At 41.1% G+C, this 20,639-nt stretch overlaps 2 protein-coding genes across 5 annotated transcripts in view; both read right to left on the reverse strand.

The window, feature by feature from the left end:
- Positions 1-3,673, reverse strand: part of LOC109951092 (protein TANC2-like) — a 51,950-nt gene extending 48,277 nt beyond the window's left edge. Inside the window, exon 1 of the mRNA XM_020585375.1 lies at positions 3,314-3,673. The gene's annotated coding sequence lies outside the window, so the exon portion shown is untranslated. The remainder of the gene's footprint in view (positions 1-3,313) is intronic.
- A 310-nt stretch (positions 3,674-3,983) lies between these two features.
- The window catches only part of LOC109951096 (retinoic acid receptor alpha-B-like), a 20,480-nt gene continuing 3,824 nt past the window's right edge, over positions 3,984-20,639 (reverse strand). For 2 of the 4 annotated variants that reach the window (XM_020585385.1, XM_020585384.1), the window contains exons 4-11: positions 13,952-14,106; positions 12,220-12,361; positions 9,893-10,056; positions 9,467-9,643; positions 9,142-9,346; positions 7,506-7,573; positions 7,228-7,318; positions 3,985-6,740 (exon numbers count right to left, since the gene is read on the reverse strand). In XM_020585385.1, coding sequence (XP_020441041.1) covers positions 6,544-6,740; positions 7,228-7,318; positions 7,506-7,573; positions 9,142-9,346; positions 9,467-9,643; positions 9,893-10,056; positions 12,220-12,361; positions 13,952-14,106 — 1,199 coding nt within the window. In that variant the 3' untranslated portion in view covers positions 3,985-6,543. Of the gene's footprint in view, positions 6,741-7,227; positions 7,319-7,505; positions 7,574-9,141; positions 9,347-9,466; positions 9,644-9,892; positions 10,057-12,219; positions 12,362-13,951; positions 14,107-16,675; positions 16,706-20,639 lie in introns of those variants that run through there. The other 2 variants (XM_020585386.1, XM_020585383.1) reach the window with 2 other exon arrangements.

Consider the following 20,639-nt stretch of genomic DNA (forward strand, 5'->3'; position numbering starts at 1 on the left):
TTGTTTTGTTATGAAAACATTTGCACAATTTGGCTCCTTTGTTTATTTCTTTGTTATTCACCGAGTAGATCTATCAGATCTCAGAATTAGACACCACGGGGACCAGGTATTTGCAGTGCCTGCTCCACATTTGTGGAACAACCTTCCGCTTGAGATTTGGTCAGCTTCGAACCCAACTGCCTTTTGCTCACTTTTGAAAACATATTTATTTAAATAGGCATTTATCACTGGCTCTGACTAGGACACTTGTTTGTTTTTTCTACCTGTTTTACATTTGTGTGTTTCTGATTTTATTGAATGTTGGGTCTGTTGTTGGAATTAATGATTTTATCGAAGGTCTATACTGTATGTTTGTAACTCTGGTTACAAAGTGCTATATAAATGAACTTTTACTTACTTTGTTATATTTATGTATGTTTAAAGATTACATTATCATAACAATTAACCAAGATTTGTATTCCTTTAATTCGCATTAGTGATGCTGTGTGACTGATCTAATTAAACTAATGACTGATATGGTGGGGGCTTTTAATCAGAGCAGTGTTAATGCAGACTGAGAACTACAGGGTTGGGCAGATTAACATGGGATTACACCCATCTGCACCACCACTGTCTAAGAAAAGAAACCAGACGGAGGCTGACAGAAGACAACACAAGACAAAGAAACAACTTGGTCAGAGTAATCTGTTTCTCCGTTCTGATCAAAGCTCTCAGACAGAAGAAGACAGAGGGCTACAGTATAACTGCAGTTCAATACGTCTCGCTACATACAGTATGTATTTTATGTATTCACTTAGCTACATAAGCAGATACAACCTTTTCCTGAGTCGGTCACCACTCACTGCGATGGTACTGAGGACACATCTGGTCTGACAGTTCATGGGAAGTTTTCTAGACTCCTTCCCCGTAAAATGTGCGCCTGTATTTTTGAGTGCTGCTTAATCCCAGCTCTGCATGACAGTCCATATAAAGATTTAATGCTACACACTATTAGAGTGATTCTTGTTGTCCATAAGCTGTGTAAGACACATCATGTTCCATGATTTAAAGGTGCATCAGCTAAGATTGTACATAGTGTCTGATAAATCAAGTAAAAAAGCAACAGGACGTGGTGTCTCTCAGCTACCCTAACCACCCTCCATTACACTGCTACCTGCAGCTCTTCTGTCGCTATTCCAGCGTCAATCCTGTTTTGTCAAACAATGGTCTGTAAATTTTCCCCACCTAGTGAAGATTACTATACTATTAACCTTATATATTTGAGGTTAATGTATATAACCAGTCTTTCCCATCATAAGAACCTCTACTGGACTTCAGCACATGCACTCTACCACTCCCTCTCCCACACCTACGCCCTCTTTATCATTTATTAAAACTACTCTACCTAATTTCTTTTCAGCCATGACACTGGGTAGATTCCAAGTCTCTTATATGCACCAGTGTTTCTCTCATTTGTGTCTTTTCCATGTGTCTTAGTCCTGTCATAGTAAGTTGTGAGGAAAGGTTGTGCTGGGAGAAAGGAATCAAGGAAACATATTTAGAGAGACATCAGATGTTCTTTCCTCCATTCCTTCATGTGATGCATCCAATCACCAAGTGATTTCAATAAAGGGACATGTTGGTCCATAAAAGATTTCTGCAAAGAATGGTCTCATGTATCCTCACTCATGTCACGGCTGCTCCAGCATCATCCTTGATATAAAAAGCCCTGGGACATCATCGATCTTTTTTCAACTGAAAGAACCTTTGGGATGAGTGAGGATCGAGGATCAAGGGACAAACATATAAGAGACTTGAGATGCAGCCCACTAGTTGCACCTAACCACTCTTTGCCTCTGCCATCATGTCCTGTTTCCTAGTGGCGATGTAAAATATTGAATTCTGGTTGGAACACAATGTACAAAATGCAGGCTCCAGTTCAACGCTACACTATACTTTGGTTACTGCTAATGCAATGCAAAACTCAAATTACTCCCAAATTAAAATCATATTAATTCAACACAAAGGTAAAATCATGACCACATGTTGCCAAAACAAATACATTAGCTTTAGACACTAATGCCTCCAGAAGGAAGAACACTGGCTGCTTTTAACACTCTCTGTCCCAAAAGGCCAAACAAAAGTTACTTTTTCTTTGTCCCACTCAGTTTCATATTTATTTATCAACCTATCCTTTGTTTAGCCAGGAAGGTCCCATTGAGATACAAGATCTCTTCTTCCAGGGAATCCTCTCTGCGCAAAACAGCACAACCTCTTCTGTCTGGCAACTACTGTTTCAGACTTTTAGCTAGCGAGAGGTCTTTTGTTGCTGGCTGTTTGAAATGACTACACATGGTTCGAAAAATGCTTCTTATACCCTTCATTGTGTGACAGGCGGGGCTAATTTACAGACAGTGTTTTGACAACACAAGGTAGAGAAGCTGGAACAACAACAGTGGTGTAGTAGGCTGCAGAGTGCCATGAAGGGGGAGTATAGCTGAGAGACCCCACACCCTGTTCCATTTTCACTGGATTTATTAGACAAGATGTAAAATCTTAGTTAATGAAACTTTACATTTTTTAAATAAAGTTGGCAAAAAAAGTCAACAAATATCTTCATTTTTGCTATCTCATGCATAGTGATAGACAGACAGCCAGCCAGATAGATAGAGGTTGACTAGGTACACACACTCAGTAGAATGGTGTAGATTAGTGACTGACAAAGTATTGGGAGAGATAATTCCATCATTTCCACACAAAGGATTTCTGTTTCTTGCCAAAACAGCTGTTAACCACCAGCTGGCTCAAACACACATCCAGACAAGTACAAGGACAGGAGTATGATATGCGACCAAAAAGTGGCAGAAATGTGGGCTGTAAAAGTAAAATTCTTCTCTACACATATACATAACATATACATACATACACAGAGATCATCTATTCCAGCCTTCTGTGGTAAAGTGATGTTGTAGCTATCACCACAGTATTTCTGTGGAAAGTCAGAGCTGGTGAATTCACTATCTTATAAATTATTAGAAGATCTCATCCAATACCAGGAACATGAATATAAGACAACAACAATAATAATAATATTGTCCATCTTAATAGTAAGTCTCAAAGTCCAAAGCGTTATTATTGTTGTTGTTGTAGCCTTTATATTATTTGTTTGACATTATGGCTCTGACAGTAGATGTGAGCCTCCACACACACACACACACACACACACACACACAACACGAACCATCTAGCCTCACTACAATATCCTATGTCTACTTCCCTCGCTCGCGCACACGCGTACTGACACACAATTTCAGGTTGAATACAATAAACCTACCTCGAGTGTTTGTTGTTCCTCAAATCACCGGCGATAAGAATAACGTCAGACCGGCAGATAATAGGTCGGTCACGGTCGGGTTAATATCAAGCCCTTGGTGTGTGCTGCTCCGTAAATTCCTGTGAAAAGCAACGGGGTCGTTGTGCGTGAGGCGAATTCCCACTCTTCCAATTCCCCATTCGTTACCGGATATTAATATTGCCTTATCGATAGATGGATAGTGATATTATGACCATTATTTTCCTTCCTCCGGTGAGCACAAGCTGACGTCTAAAGACCTCCAGTGGCACGAGTCTCTACGGCTCGACAGGAGGTGATGTATTATTCATGAGATGGGCGTGGTCAATAACCTCCGTGTGCTCGTGCGGGCGCGCCGTGTGTACGTGTGCTACTAACAACACAATCCCCAGCTGTCATTATGAAGCGGCCATGAAATACAGGAGGACATCTACTGGTCACAGGACGAACTACACCCAATAACAACCTAACGACAGCAGAGACCAGGCTGTAAAGACTGTGGAGTGTTAGGTAGAAAAATAAACCCCTCAAATCAGATCACACTCCTTACACGAGTAAGGTTAAATAAAGACAAATACAACTACAACACTGTCAGGTGATAGTCTATATTTTGTGCAGCCAACTGATACACATTATAGTTTCTAAGATAAATTATCTATTTAAATTTGCATAAATAAGAACCACATTACACTCAGTAACCCAGAGTGACAAAAGCAAAACAGGTTTAAGAATTGTTTAAAAATGCAGTAAATATCAAAAAATGGAAATTTCTCTATTGCAAAAGTTTTCAGACCCTTAATTCGGTACAATGTAGAAGCTCATTCGGCCGCATTTAAAGGTTCAGTGCTTGGTAGGTCTGAATGGGAAGACTGTGTGTGCTCTACAGCAGATTTCCTTCAAGGAACTCTCTGTATTTGGCTGCATTCATCCATCCCTCAGTTCTGACCAGTCTCCCTCTCCCTGCTGCTGGGAAACCTACCACAGCATGACACTGCCACTGCCATGCTTCACCACAGAGGTTGTATTAGCAGGTGATAAGCAGTGCCTGGATGTCTGCCCAGAAAATTTGGCTTTTGTCTCATCAGATCAGAGAATCCTTTTCCTCATGCTCTCTGAGTCCTTTAAATGCTGTCTGACAAACTTTAAGTGAGCTTCCTTTTACTCAAAGCGGCTTCTGTGTACTGTGTCCTAGTGAGTAATGACTGAGGTTGGATGAGAGCAGGGGTAGATCTAGAAAATTTTGCAGGTGGTGGCCAGGCTGGTGCAGACTCAGAGGGGTGGCACATTTGAAATTCATGAAAAAAAATTTATTAAACCTCTAGTTTTATGCCATGATAAACCATATATCATTAAATTTTGTGTAAACATGAGACAGACATTGGTGTTCTCTTTAGCAAACTTGGGCTGTGCTCCTTATTTACTTCCAGCCGGAGACATTGCTGCTGCCCAGTGTTCCACCCACACACACACTGAGGTGAATCATGTCAAATACTCCACAACACAATTGGAGAAATGAATGCAAATATAAAATAATCGACAAATGTCAATTATAAAGTACCAGAAAAATGTTAGTTGTACTTAAGACAACAATTTGTCACCGTTTTTCATTTTTCATTTAATAATATGGACAAGCATCACGTTTTGACTCTAGGAGGGGTGGCCAATCAGATTCTGGGCCACTCCCTTGGCTCCGCCCACAGATGAGGGCTATAGGGTGCTTGGCTTGTCTCTATAAATGTGTTTTCTTGAGTCTTCTCTCCTCACATCTTATGTGGGTGGAACTAAGACTCCAGGAAAAGACAAGTGAGGGAAATATTAAGACTTTGGATGTACCCAGAGACATGAGATGACCTTTTCTCCAGTCCTTGATCTGAAGCATTTAATCACCAACTGATTTCTGATAAAGAGGCAACACTTCCACGAAGGATGGTCTCGTGTATCCTCGCCCATGACTCCTTCGCTCCTCGCTGCTCAGAGCAGGTATGACTGTCTAGCCGAGTGAGGATCGAGGAACGATCAAATAAGGGAATTTACCCAATGGCTACCAGAACCAAGAGACCATCCAATAAGACAAAAATAAGATAACATGAATATCGAAATAGATACAGCACTTTCCAGTGAATCACATTCTACTAATGAACACACATAGTCCAGGGCATACAAAGAAAATCATACAATCCTGTTGAACTCTGTGGATTGATATACTTTCCAAGACATCACTAAAATTGGAGTTACAAAACTGGTGTCTGACAGTAGGGACAGACTAACACTAAATGGTGAAGACTATAAAAACTAAATACATTTGTACATTTACAGATATGGTTTGGCAGTACCCGTCCACACTGTTCGAGATTTCAGTATTGGCCTCATTGAGCTATAACTCTGCAGAGCTCTCCAGCTCCAGTACCACAGTTTGCATTGGCTGAAAGTGTCCATCAACAGGCAGACGTGACATACAGAAAGTCTCTGATTCCTGTTTACATTTCTGATTTCAATTAAGGAAAGTATTATTATTTTATTGTGAGGAGAGAGAGGACAGAATTCTGGGGGCAGTTTGGGGAGGTTGGTCATGAAGATGAAATAAGAAGTCCTGGCACTGCACTGTATACAAATGTACATTTAGGAAAATAATCTCTTGTATCAGTTTGTCTCAGTCCAACAACTTCTCTCAGTTTTGTTAACATATATACAATATATTACACTTCATGATTCTGCACATTCTACCCGACTTTTTAATTAGGATGTCAGTGTGTAAGAGGAGTCCTCTTCTTCGGTCTGTCCACATCTATGTAGTATCTAGATAATCCTAATCCTGAGGGTTCACACAGTAGGCAAATATTTTACCTGTTAGTCATTTTAAAAAGGTAACAAAACAAACTAGAGGATCACATATTTGCATATGTTTAACTCCATCATGTCTGAACACAAATCAGTCCTCACAGCATAGTGTACCTGCTTTCAATCAGTCTCTCACCACCTATCTGCAACACTTGTATCTTAAGTCTCCTTCCCAGTGTAACCAGTAACCCAGAGAGTTGTCCTCCAGATTTCCTGTTATTAAGTGTAGTTCTTGCTGCTGTGTGTCTGCTGTGTGGATGGTTTTCTTGCAGTACCAAAGCATCGCCGCTGTGTGGAACAGGGCTGCTGAGTGTACAAGTTCAGGTGGAGAAGGAAGGAGAAGAAGATGTGCAAGGCCAGGAGAGGGGACTCGTTTAAGTGATGGGTTTGGATTGACAGCTCCCAAGCTCTGTTTTGTCCTCTACTCTGCCTCCTCCACTACCTTTTCCTCCTCCTTTACCTCCCCCTGCTCCATAGCCCTCCAGTCCCTCAGAGTTCTCCAGCATCTCCTGGATGAGAGGAGGCATGGAGCCAGGTATCTCCATCTTCAGTGTGATCACGCGCTCTGCTCCTGTAAGAGACAAAGGTGGAGAGAGAACATTTAAGATCTGGGTTGCCTCGACCATACAGCTGTTTCAACCACTTTTAAGCCATCACCAATAAAACGCAGCGCTTCCTGCACAGATGTTTCACATTAAAAGCCTTCAACTGACTCAAAACCTTCCCTGGTAGGTGATAAAAAAAAAATAATAATAAAGTAGCTTGTGATTTTTAAAAAATCATTAAAAGAAAATAGGATTTCTGTTAGAAAAACTCACTGTGGACTGTACATTAATACAGAGTTTATCACAACATCATGTAGAGTGTTAGGTTTGCATTAACAGTAAACAGCATTAACACATGAGAAAACAGTGAGGCTTCTTAATAAAACATATAGATGAACCATAAATAAAGGTCTTTAATGTAATCCTGTTCTTAGTGAAAGGCCTTTCTCTGCAGTCGATTTGCTGTAACTATTTCAGGATTTTATGGTATCTGTGCACATGCGTGTGTCTCACCCTTCACACTGATGCTTCTGAGGTCGGTAATCTTCATCAGTATCTTGGGGAACATACAAGGTTTATCTGGCCTCCTCCTCCTCACATAGATCTGTGCACACATAAAGACATGGTGGAAAGGATAAATGTGTGCTACAATATATGGTTCAAATATTTCCTCTATAGTGTTATTAAGCAGTAATACTTGAGAGCACTGGCACTTTCACTTCCTGTTGTGGACGCCCTTCAACTTTGTCTGCTGGATGAATGTGTGTGTTCTATAGCAATAAATGTCAAACCTTCAGGGCTTCTAGCATTGGCTCTTGAAGAACGTCCACCTTGTCTGACTCCTCCAGATCCTGACGGTCTGCATGTGTGCACATACACGCACACAGACAAAAAACACATGATACACAGCCAATAAGACAGGATGTATTTGTCATTTATAAACTATAACACTAAATATTTAGAGCAGGACACCATACAGCCCTTAGCACAGAAGGTCCTGACATTAGCCTACATATTTAAAAGCACAGGTTTGGGATTTTTCAAGTTTTTTTCAAGCCTTTTTACAATATTAACACGCCCATATGTATGTGAGAATAGGTCTTCGTTTTTTTTGGCTCTCCATAGCAACCCTGAAAGTGTTTACAAAGAATGTGACTACACTGTGAAAAATAAATGGCAAAACACACAGCCCTTCTTTGGAAAAATGTACACCAACGTTCATGTGAGGCTTAAGCTGTTCCACTAAGCTAGTTTGTGTCGATATCTGTCAAAGTTATAGTTTATCTAACACAAAGTTCCCTCTTTTATGCCCCTGGATAGTAGTTCCTAGCCTGGCTTTGACAGAAGAATATGTTCTAGTAGTTGCATGTAGGTTTGGTATTAAGTTGTGCTCGGACCTAAATTATTTGCAGTTTGATTTTGGGGACACCAGGAAAACCTGCTCTGAATCTGTGCATGGATTATATTTGTGCTTGTGTGACATCTGAGATCATCTTTTTCTCCTCTTTATTCCTGCCCCTATCTGCGCCTTGTACGCAGCAGAACATAGTGCATGTCTACATTTATCCATGATGTTCTGAAAATGTGCAAAACCATTTTACAGATTTTACCTCAGAGACTGTGAAAGGACCAAGTTGTGGCTAATCGAGGACAAAATAAACAGAAATACATTTGCTTGCAAAGCTGAGATTTACATGCAAGTGGAGCCCATTTCCATAGTAGGCGAGGTGCTGTGGGAGAAACCGCACAGCTGTACCATCACCAGGCAAACAGACAACAGCTGACGAGGGGCTAAGTGCAAATAAATACATAACGTGTTGTTATTTATCAATGAACCAAACTAAAGATACCTGGGTGTAAGATAACGTTACTAAAATTACACATTTATGTGAGTAAAAAGCCAATTCTGATAACAGCAACTAGAAGGTATCCCTCCACCACAGCAAGGCAAGGAACTACTATTCAGGGAAACAACAAAAGGAAATATGTTTCAAATATACTCCATCAATCTTTCTCTGAACTTTGGAGTGTATTTTTGTACAGAACGAGGGCTGCATTTCTCCCAGTGTGGCCGTACTTGAGATGAAAAGCTTCAGGGCTGGTGTGGAGAGCAGAAAAGGCGACAACATATGGACACATCAACATTGTTTTAAGACCTACCTGCAAAATGCCAACTATAACCTTTAAATTTATATACATTCAAAGGTGAATTTGCTGTTTCAGAGAGGCATGCTGGTCCAGCAAAAATACTCAGCACGATAACAGTGAGTAAAAGAAAGACTTGGTGGACACACACATGCTGGGTTGAAAGGCAGGAGACATTGTTGGACATTGTGGGTTATGTGATTATCTTCCCCACAACAGCACTAACAAGCAACTCTACGTGAATTATTTAATTTCATACTGCTGAGAAACTACATGCAGTACCTCCACAGAGCAGGCAGATGGCACTGAGCAATCCCGTCTCTGCATCATCCATCTCCAGCGGGAGCAGCTGATTGGCGAATGAGAACACCAGGTCTGTGAGAGGTCCAAACCCAGCATTGTGCATCTGGGTGCGGTTCAGAGTCAAGCCGTCAGAGAAGGTCATGGTGTCCTGGTCTGGAGTGTAGCGCGTGCAGATCCTCAGAATCTTGGAGAAGGGGACATGTAAAGGAGACTTTATTCACAGCAGTACATTCTCTCATGCAAGGGAAGCATCTGTCTCCTTTAGGAAGTATTAAATATTGACTGACAGCAGTGTTGAGCTCACCAGTATGTCAAGGCAGGCAGCTTTGAGGAGGGTGATCTGATCAGCAATGGTTAATGTTGTGAAGCCGGGCAGCTGCTTGGCAAACTCCACCGTCTTAATGATGCATTTGGTGGACAGTTCAATGAACTTGTCCCAGAGGCTGACATCAAGCGAGACGCGGTGCTCGGAGCTGTTGCTCTGCAGATTGGGGCCACGGGAGGAATGCAAAGAGACCAAGAGAGTTTTTTTTTTCAAGAAAGCTGACAAAAGAAACCTCTTTAGCATTAGCTATACTTGGACATTCATTTTGTGTTCTTTCATTTACGTATTTAGAATTTTTTCATCTGCATTAAATCATACCTAACAATGACCACTGACATTTAAGGTTAGGTTTATTCACTGAGTTAAGTCATGAGACAATACAGTACTGTGTGTCTGTGTGAGTACCGTAGTGTATTTCCCCAGCTGACACAGGGATGGAAATGTGTCCTGGTGAGCCCGGCGAACTTGTTCAATCATCTGCTCTGTATCTGGTGAGAGGACGTAGGTCTCTGGCTCCTCCTGCCTCTTCTCCTCCTTCTTCTTCTTCTTTGTCCTGTCATTTCGCACTACTGATGGTGCAAGAAAATATGGGAAGATTTAGCTCAGACATTTAAGCAGTAATTTGCAGCGAATATTTAACATCTTAAATCAAGTATCAGGAGGCTACGTAAGCTTAAAATCAACACTTTAAAAAAATGTTAGGAGGAGTACTACTAAAGCCTTGGAAAACAGTTGTATAATCAGGCCTGCAAACTCAAATGGGACGAAAGAGGTGTCTGTCTTTATGCCTGCACCAAATATCTCTGTTTGTCCATGTGTAATTTTTCTTTCTCAGTCACATCTGGCTTGTTCCCTGGCAGGTCCAACCCCAGGGAGTGAAATGGATAGTGTTATTTAACAGCACCTGTAGCACACATAGTAAACACCACACAACAGAAGAATCATTCAGTGTAGAGCAGCTGATGTCACGCTAGGAAGAGCTGCCCTTTGAGACAGTCCTAGAGTTTACAGAAGTATTAGGGGAGGCAGAGCCTTTAGCTATCAAGCTCCTCTCCTGTGGAACCAGCTCCTAGTCTCAGTTTAGGAGGCAGACACCCTCTCTACTGTTAAGATTAGGCTTCAAACCTTCCTTTTTGACAAAGCTTATAGTTAGGGCTGGCTCAGGTGACCCCGAGCCTTTCCTTAGTTATGCTGCTACAGGCCTAGGCTGCTGAGATCCTCCCATGATGCTCTGAGTTTCTCTCCTCTCCTCACTCTCATGTATTTATACGCCACTACTGCATGTCATTAACTTCGTGCCTCCTCTCTCCCTTAGTGTGTCCTCTCTCTCTCCCTGCACGTTTCTGCAGGTAGCTCTGGATCTAGAGCTGAATGTTTCTGACGAGCAGTCTGATGTTTGTTTGTTGTGTCTTGATGCTTTTCTTTTCTCTCTCTCCTGTATCCACTCACCCCAACCAGTCAAGGCAGAAGACCGCCCACCTAGAGCCGAGGTCTGTTGGAGATTTTTCCATTAAAGAGTTTTTCTTCTCTACTGTCATCAAGTGTTTGCTCAAGGGACTACACAAAAGCCACTTTAAAGACATGCGGCAGCTGCTTAAAATTTGCCAAACAAAATTTAAAGGACTCTGAGAACATGAGGAAAAAGACGTTCTGGTATAATGAGACCAAAACTGAACTCTTTAGGCAGAACTCCAGGAGCAAGGAAACTGTAGCTCAACAGCAACACACCTAGTAACAATATGTAGTCAGAGGATGTGACTGGCTTTGGTGAAACCAAGTGCTCTTGGCTTGAGGTTGAAGACTATACATTTATAACTGAAAGCCTGATTTTACAAACTCAGTACTGAAAGGCATTACATTTATTTAACAGGTAGAGAGAGTCTAAGGAAAAAATTAAGTAATAAAGAACATAGCAATTTAATTTTAGTGCTTCACACATAATCAGGGACTACAGTGCAATATACAGTATTTCTGCTTATGGGGTGTCAATTTTGACCATTCCTGTTGTATAGGATAGAGTTAGAACTGTGTCAGTGGTTGGACAACTGAGCAGCGGTCACTGCCATTACAAGCCAGCTGGCCAGCCACTGGTTAACCTGAACAAATACAATGCAGATGCCGTGTGTCAAGCCACTTATCTGCTTTTTGCTTGGGTGAGGATAGAATTCCAGGAACGCTTTGTGTTAACGGTAGGTTAGGTCTGGAAAATGGCGTTGCTTAATGTGGGGCTCTGAAGATATATGACAGCATGGCCTGACCCCCCTCATCTTTGGGGGCGCATAATGGGTAAACATCATTTAACTCGCATACTGAGCTTTCATATGAATTCTCACCCATTCTTTGGCACATTTAATTGCGTATTACTGATCACTATACAGCAACTGGCTCTCCTAAATACCCAAATATTATGGAAACTGCTGGACAACCCCATTAAGATCTGAAAAAGAATCTCTGAGATTGATCATGCCGAAGACTGGATAATACACTGAAAGTTCTATGTTAATGTTCAGTTCGGTGAGGGGCATGTAGTACCAGAGAATGGCCACCAGAGGGAGAACATATCTAGGTAAAAACATCACTATCTTGGCTGAGGAGAGCACAGAGCTACTGCTTACCCTGCTTAAAGAATGTGCCACTTTGACAACAAAGCAAATGATAAAAGAACATATATATGTCTCTCTCCATACACAGAGAGAGAGAGGAACTGCGTCTACAGTACATGGTGTACTCACACTCCTTGGACATGCCAACGTCGAGGCATTTCTGCAAACGACAGGACTGACACCGGTTTCTCGTCACCTTGTTTATGACACAGACTTTGTCTCTGTGGCATGTGTACATCATATTCTTCTGGATGCTCCTCCGAAAGAAGCCCTGACAGAAAGAATGTGAGCCAATGAATGAAATGCAAAATACAACATACTGAAAAACATGCTCTCTACTTAAAGTTACTTTACAGTCAAATTCTTTGAGAGCTAAGATCAACAGGTTTAGTTGATGGGTAGCAGGTCATGCATGGTCCAACAGAACACACATATGACCACAGAAACACACAAAACCATTGTTAATTTTGTCATAGGAATTTGATTTAAATGCATATTAGTTTTAGTCAAATGTTAGAAGTCTGTTGAATTTTGTTAGTTTTAATAAATAAAAACTAAAATTTTAGTCTAGTTTTTCACTTTTCTGCATTTTAATATTTACTATATACCTTCTTCATATTTTTTGTGTACAATTACCATGTTTACACATGCTGTTCCTGTCTACCCTGGGGTTCATGGAAAACAGTGTTTATTCATTGACACATTGTCCCTCTGTTCTGCAGAAGTTGGACATTTGTACTAACATCTCCTTCACTGGGTTCAGCCTGAGAGGTGAAGCTAATTGTCAGATAACATTCAAACACTGAGATCTCTGCAGTGAACACAGAGGATTTATTGGCTGACTGCTCACACTAATCCTGGAACTGACTCAGTCCTTAAGATATCTGGCTGAAAAGAACGTTAATATTACATCTGCATCCACAGCGTTTCAGGTTAATTTATCCTACTGTTTCATATGGCGTGCTGCTGCATTTTCCTAGTTTATCCCACCTGTTTGTTTGCATTATTCTCTGGACTGTAAATTCATTTGGTTCATAACCTGTTCCTTCCAAGAAGTGCTAACGTCAGATGAAAGAGCAGAACGTTACTGGGTGTAAGGCAGTAGCTTATCAGCAGCAGTGAAACACATCAAGTAGCTAATTCAACCTCTGAACAAGAGAGATTCTGGTAGGTGGAGGAAAGTGTTTTACTGATCAGGAGCTCCAGTTTGTGATTCCACAGGTGCAGCGGGTTATTAAGTTACTTCATGTCCATTCGAATTAGATGAAGCAAAGAGGCTTATAGATCCTAGGGGAGGTGTAAAGGTTGTGACCTCTTCACTAACACATTATAGCCCCAGTGCCACCAAAGGAACTTTCCCCAGAGAACAGAAACCTTCTGCAGAACTTCATTCCTCTACCTGTGTTTACACTGAAGGAGCCACAGTCTGGTCTGTAGCTCTACCCTGCAAAAAAGGTCCCTCGTCGGGGGGCAGAACTTTTTGAAGGTCCAACACTTTCTATCAGGGAGAGGCCTGCTGACTCATCAAACAGCATGCAGCATTTTACATGCAGCATTCTTACAACCCTGCTGCTGACTGTCATGTTTTGTTTTGTGTCTTTCTGGGGCTTCACCCCTGTTGTGTAAATCCAAATCACAATGTATTTGAGACACCTTTACCCCAGGGAATGTTCTTAGACTTTAGCTCCTGTGAACAAAAAGTACCAGGAACTTTCTGATGGAAACACACCATATGCAAATACATGGCAGTCTCTGTAGTCTGCATCTGTTCATGTACATGGGTGGCCCAGTTACCCAGAATGAGTGTGTTGTAGTGTTTGTGTGTGTTGTGTTTAGCTAATGCATATGATTAGCTGCCCACCTTGCAGCCCTCACAGGCACTGACTCCATAGTGGTAGCCTGAAGACTTGTCCTGGCACACAAAGCAGGGCTTGTAGATACGAGGTGGAGGAGGAGGTGAGGGGGGGCTAGGGATGAGCAGATCCTCCCCTGAACTTGTGCTCTCAGTTTCTATAGCTGCAGGAGGGAACAGAAGGAGGAAAAACAGGGAGATGTATATTTGGTCAGATGGGAATTAAAGTCAGGTTTTTCTAAGTACTTCTTATATAATGGCTTTGAGCTGAGGAAATATTTCTGAGGTCCTTTATAGAAAATGTCACATTATATCCGTTTGTGGTCTCAGAAACCCCAGCTGTAAAATGCAGTAAATATAATACATAACACATTTTCATTTGTCCACCCAAATCCCCAAAATCAGTCTGTTTTGAATTTTGTTATTGGTGTTTTGGAAAATCTTGCTCATAAGGAGGGAGTCAGACCTTCAAGGGGTCTCCTCAACCCCAAACAGAAGTAATGTCACATTCAAGGAAAGTCTTGTTTGTAAGCTTTGCCACTTCATTACAGAATGATAGAGTCTTGGTTTACATATAATATATCCATGAGGTCTGTGGTAATTAAAGCCAGTGTCAACAAAACACAGAGGTTAATGCTCATCAGGTCTGGGCTTGGTGTGGTGAAAATCCAGTTTATGATCAGATGGTTTTGGTCTTGGTCTGAACTTAATGGTGTCAAACTATGCTTGACTTGTGTGCTTCCTAGAACTACTCCCAAACAAAAGGCTTCAGTGACAGAAACTCTGACTTTATTGACAGTAAAATTAATCACTAGTGTTTACATTATAGTTGATTTTTGTATCTGGCCTCACTGTGTCAATATGGTCATTTTACTCTTGTTCACAGAACTGGCAAACTGTGATGCATTTTAAGGGTCATGACAGCAGGACCATCCATGACTCCTTCGTTACTCCCTCTGCTTCTTCTAACCTAACGCACACACTCCCCCTCCACATTTAGTAGTCATACCAGACATTCCAACATGCAGGAGATTCAGCTCCCCTCTACTGGTCTGCTCTGTTTACATAGCAAGGGAGAGGAAGCGAGAAAAATAAAGAGCTCTTCCTCAGTCATCATACCATCCCTCCATCTCTCCTCTATTTGCCTTTGCTCTCCTCTCACTGCCACACTAGCCAACAGTTCCCTAAAGCGCTGTCCGACCTCTTCATAACTTCTCTCTGTTCTTCTCCCCCATTTTGGCCTCCTATTTCCAAGTGTCTCTTACTCCTGCTTCATCTGTGTGTTTATTAATCTCTTCTTATTGCTTCCAGCTTTGTGCAGGACATGATGCAAGCGACAATGTGCCCAACAAAATGGCACCGCTTCTAGCTGTTGGTTTCAAATAAAGGCTGCCTTCTCCTGCAACAAAACTCAGCTACATCCACCAGAACCTTCTGGAGAGTAAATGTGATGAACTGTCCAGCTCAGAATATCTGCCGGCGCTGGAGTGTGTGCTTATATCAACAAGGAACCAATGCTGAGGTTGTGTCCAAATGCTGTTCTCCAGTGGTGCAGTTTAAACTACAGTTTGCTACCTGAGGAGAAAATACACTGCGCCTTGTTTACACTCAAGTTGTTGTCTGTCTAATGTTGCATTATGGTCAAAAGGAACAATAATTCCTTGCATGCAAGAACAAACATATGTGAAAATAACAATAAATCTGAGCCAGAGAGGACACCGGTGGCTTAGAAGAAGCATGGCCTCCCATTTGAATCAGATAAGAATGACGGTCTTTATATTTGTCCTGGAGAGCAAAGTAGAGATGTGAACTGGTCACCTTTTAACTTCATGAAGGGATGTTTGGATATTAATGTGTAAATGTTTGGTAGGCTACCTATAACCTTAAGTGTGTAACATAGAGGACAGCATGTAGGGCAGTTGATAGAGGGGAAAAAAGAGAAAGACCAGTAAGCAGGCCAGGAGAGAGAGGACAGGGACGCAGCAGTGGGTCAGAACAGAGACGACATGGACCAGTGCAGTTATCTTGGCCTCCAGAGCCCTTCAACTTGCACAAGCTCCCACTAAATTAAACATGACAAGGCGAACATGAATAACTTTATTGAACCCAAGTGATTTTAAACTGTTCCTCCACAAACATGTGCGGTTCTGACATTGCGCACTTAGATACATGCAGCGGCTGAAAGAAAAAAAAATCCATTTGAGCTGTCAGCCTACAAGCTTCATTTATCTTTAAACACCAGTGATCACCAGGCTTATAGAGGACTGGTAGAGAGCATCCTCACTACTGGTATGGTAACACCACACAGGCAGAGAGGAAGGCTCTTTAAAGGGTCATAAAGACTGCAGAGAGGATAATTGGGACTGAACTGCCTGCTATGGACACACTGTACACAAAGCACTGTCATAAAAGGGTGAAGAACATAATCAGGGATCTACGCCACCCAGCTCACTCCCTGCTCAAACACAAAAACTGCACCTACAGCCTCAGGCACAGCAGGGTGGACAGTATCATCACACACAGAACACGACTTTACAACAGCTTTTCCCTGCCACTACCTCACCAAGCATAATGACATATCCAGCTCCACCATGTGAATTACTAAGTGCGATGTTTGAATTCACTGTGGGAAATACTAACCTATTTTTGTGTATTGTGTTTTAATACTTTGTCACCTTTATGTAACCTTTTTATTTTAACACTAAGTGTTCTTTCTGGTTTTTAACTCCTTACCTGACTCCAAAGGAGAGCTGCACAAGAATTCCTATATGCCTAGACTGTCTGTTTATGCATAAATGGCAAATAAAAATCTTGAATCCTACTTAACACAGGAGCGATGTGTTAAAAATGATTGGCTGAACTCATACTCTGCAATCAGTCATGTTTACCTGTGGTTTGATTTATCTTCAGTTACCACCTCCTCTTTCTAACACGTTAATCAGATGTGGTGTCACCTGTGTCAATCATTAAACACACCTGGTGGTCCTCTGCCAATCTGACCCTCGATTGTGATTGGCCTATAGCCACATGATCATGTACCCAACTCACTTATGTGCATGCTTTTAATTGGCTGACATGCATGAGCTTGTATGTGGTTGGTTATTTTCTTTTAATATTTGTATTATTTATAGGACTTTATGTTGTGTGCCTTTAACAGATCCTGATGAAGGCTTCATGCCCAAATGTGTTGGGCATTATTAAAATTGCTCAAAACATTGCAAGTGTTGCTGGACTTTTTGCTTTCCTTGAGTTTTTTTCACCCACCACTATGTAGAGTGAATGAACGAATGAACAGCCATTACCACACTTTGAGCCTTTTATCTGATTGCAGTGTAATCCCATTCACACATACAGATGACAGAGATAGCGATAAGTACTGACATGCAACCATCCACCTCCTTCCTTTATAGCATGCACAGGTCAGACTTGGTCCAGTATCATGTGCGTCACTGTGTGCGTCTCCAACAGACAGAAAGAGAGGTCATTCGGTGCACAGAAGTGATGACTGGGCAGCTGAGAAGCAGATAGGAGGAGAAATAAAGAGGTGACTAACTTCCCCATTGTCAATGAGTCACTGCTTTGGATCACACCCAAATACATACACAGAGTGAACCACTCTCCCCAAACGCTGCTTACACATCGCTGAAGCAGCTGCTGAAAGTGCCCATGTGTGGGCTTTGACCTTTGAACCAGTTTGACACTGTTCATTCAACTCACGCACATGTGCACGTGCACACACTCACATACACAGAGTGAAGGCAATCCTGTCTTTACAGCTGTAATTTACAAACACTCCCCTCCTGCATCTATATGTCTCTCGCTCTGTTTCTCTCCAGCAGAGCAAAGTCCTTCTTGGGGTTCTTAGTAGGGCCACTGACATCACCATCTCATGGCCCTTGGGTTACTGTCTGACTATCTCTGCCATGGAGCAGCACTCTCAACTCACAGTAAGATGATCCTGCGTTTGTTAAATAGGGAATAATTATGTGTTAATTATACGCCTGGCCATAATCAGATCCAACATTCATCTTCTTCCAATAATGGAATTATTTAATTTGATCTGATTTCTGCTTAAGACATTTTTTAATGCTTCTTTTGGCTCTGATGCAACAGTCTCTCTCTGAAAGGTTATCACTTGTAATCTGGCTCAGCGTGCCTCCCACAGCATCATGGGATTGTTCTATATCATATGTCAATATCCATTCAAGTGTGTCCTCTGTATTTATGGGAGAGCTGCGGAAAAGAGGGATGCAGAGGTGCATGGCTGGGAAAAGAAGCTGTTTTTACAACAGTAGGGATGCACATGCTGCTGAAGTTGCAGCAATGAACATCACAATAATTGTGATTTATTTCTACAATGTCAAAATGCCCAGTTTACATTTTGGGGGTTAATGTACTCCACTGAAAATGCCTGAAATTGATGAGTTTGCATGTAGCATACCAGCAAACATACCTGGTAAGTGGTTTTCCTGAACCCCTGATTAATAAAGCATAAAAGTGATAATGACTTCATTGAACGGAGCTGAAGGCAGTAGCTTTTACTGTAAGTCTGTCTCATCTCTTTCCTGCAATAAAAGACATCTAAAGCTAATTTCCACTGACTTTGTTAGGTGATATTTTTGTGTAACATAAGTGCAAATGCAGCTTGTGTATGGTAACTATTTAACACAGATATGTGTTGGTAGTTGCATACGTTTACAGCTGATGATTGTAGCTAGCTAACTTTAGGAGATTTAGCAAAGCAGTGTTGTAGAAAAGCGTTTATATTTCTCAAAAAATACATTGTAAAATACACCAATATCATTTGGGAAATAGTGTTTTGACAGCCATACTGTATCCAACATGCTAGAGTGCAAAACCCAGGAAATTATCATTGCCAAATAGTTACCAAAATGTAAAAGATTACAATAATCAAATGTTTTACATTTAGAACTAGTTATTAGAATAATCAGTGCTAGTGCTGTATTAATACTAGTAGCAGGTGTAGTCATGTTTTCCTGCCTCCTGTCTGGTTTTAAAATGCCATATAAAGCAAAATTATAGTAACATTTAAATTTATAAAAAGAAGAAGAAACTTGTTCCCATAAAAACACAAACAGAAACAAAGTTAAATTCCCAAGCAATAAAAATAACATACCAACACACCATTTCTCTGTTTTTGCTGCTAAATCCTACTTTCCAAAATTGTCAGGGACGACCATTTTCTGGGTACTGCCTGAGAAACACTTTCACTGCATGAAAAAACACAGACCTGCTCAGTCATTTGAATGGGGAAAAGTGTGTTACACAGCAGGGACGAGCGCCACAGGGGGCTCTGCCAAAATGATGCAGCTTCAAACAGAAAAAAGCTGAATCTGTTTTAAGTTTTTCTGCATCACATGATGATGCCATCCAGCAAAGAGCTGTGATGGAAAATCACGTGCATGTTAGAGCGCCTTCCTCAGAGATTATTTGTAACTCTGGTTACTGTGGTGAAGTGGCAGCTTGATGTGGTTATTTTCTGTCATTGCTGTTCATGTGAGTCAGTGGTATGGTTGCTCATTAATTCAATTCAATTTTATTTGTATAGCACCAATTCACAACAACATCTTAAGGTGTTTTACACAGTAAGGTCTAGATCTTACAATGTAAGATACGTACCAGGCTCATAATCAACAGAGCTAATTACAGGCTACCCGCCCCCACACTGTGTTCATAACCAAGCTAGTCATCAACAGAGCAAAGCTACATGCTAGCAGCCACTAGATTGTATTTACCATGGTGTGTGAAGAAGATGTGGATCGTAACGTTAGTAGAACACATTCACATGCTGGGTAACTCATTATCTGGTGCTGTGGCTTGATCTGTCACCCCTGCCAAGGGAAGACCCTTCACCTGTTGCTAGTCACTCAGCAAAAATTACAAAGTCTCACTTTAAAGCCCCTATGTACAGGATATTAAAACTGATAAATTTAGATAAATGGATTGAAAACACCACAAGTACTGCACAAATTTTCGCCATTATTGTCTCATCTAACTTATGCGATTATGATCATGTGACAGGCGACATGATCATCTATAAATCTACAAAATGGGCTTTAAATATCACTGATTACTAATAATTTAGTTTTTTGTAATTAGCCTTAATTTACTAAATATTGCATACAATAACCCACCAAGGACATGTTACACAGATTCTGTTACACCCTTCTAAGTTTACAACTACTTACAGTAACATTTTAATTACCAATCAAGGATGATAATTAATGGCGCAAATCCAAATGTGCTAAAGCCCTGGATGATAGGGGTGTGACAATACACTTGATTTGATTTATTCTTGATTTGATTTATTCTTTCAAGCATGTAAAGACAGTTCATATATCAACACACATAATTTTACACATATCCAACAAATGCTAATCCAATATCAATTTGCTTATACCTAGTACATGCTTGAATGGAGTAGGAAGAAGTCAGACTTATCCAGTCCTACCCCATGACATCATCTTACCATCATTGGTTTGCAAGCAGTAAATGATTCACTTCTACCCACACACATATTATACTAAAAAAGGAATATAACAGTGTTAACATTCTTACATCACACAAGTAATATACTAAAGAATGGTTACAAAATGTACACCACACCCACAATGTTCCATCTAATTAATCACTGAGCCTGTTCTTGCATATATCTTGATTGACACATACCTTTATA

The sequence above is a fragment of the Monopterus albus genome, unplaced genomic scaffold (genome assembly GCF_001952655.1).
Source record: "Monopterus albus unplaced genomic scaffold, M_albus_1.0 scaffold363.1, whole genome shotgun sequence".
In the NCBI taxonomy this organism is placed as follows: Eukaryota; Metazoa; Chordata; class Actinopteri; order Synbranchiformes; family Synbranchidae; genus Monopterus; species Monopterus albus.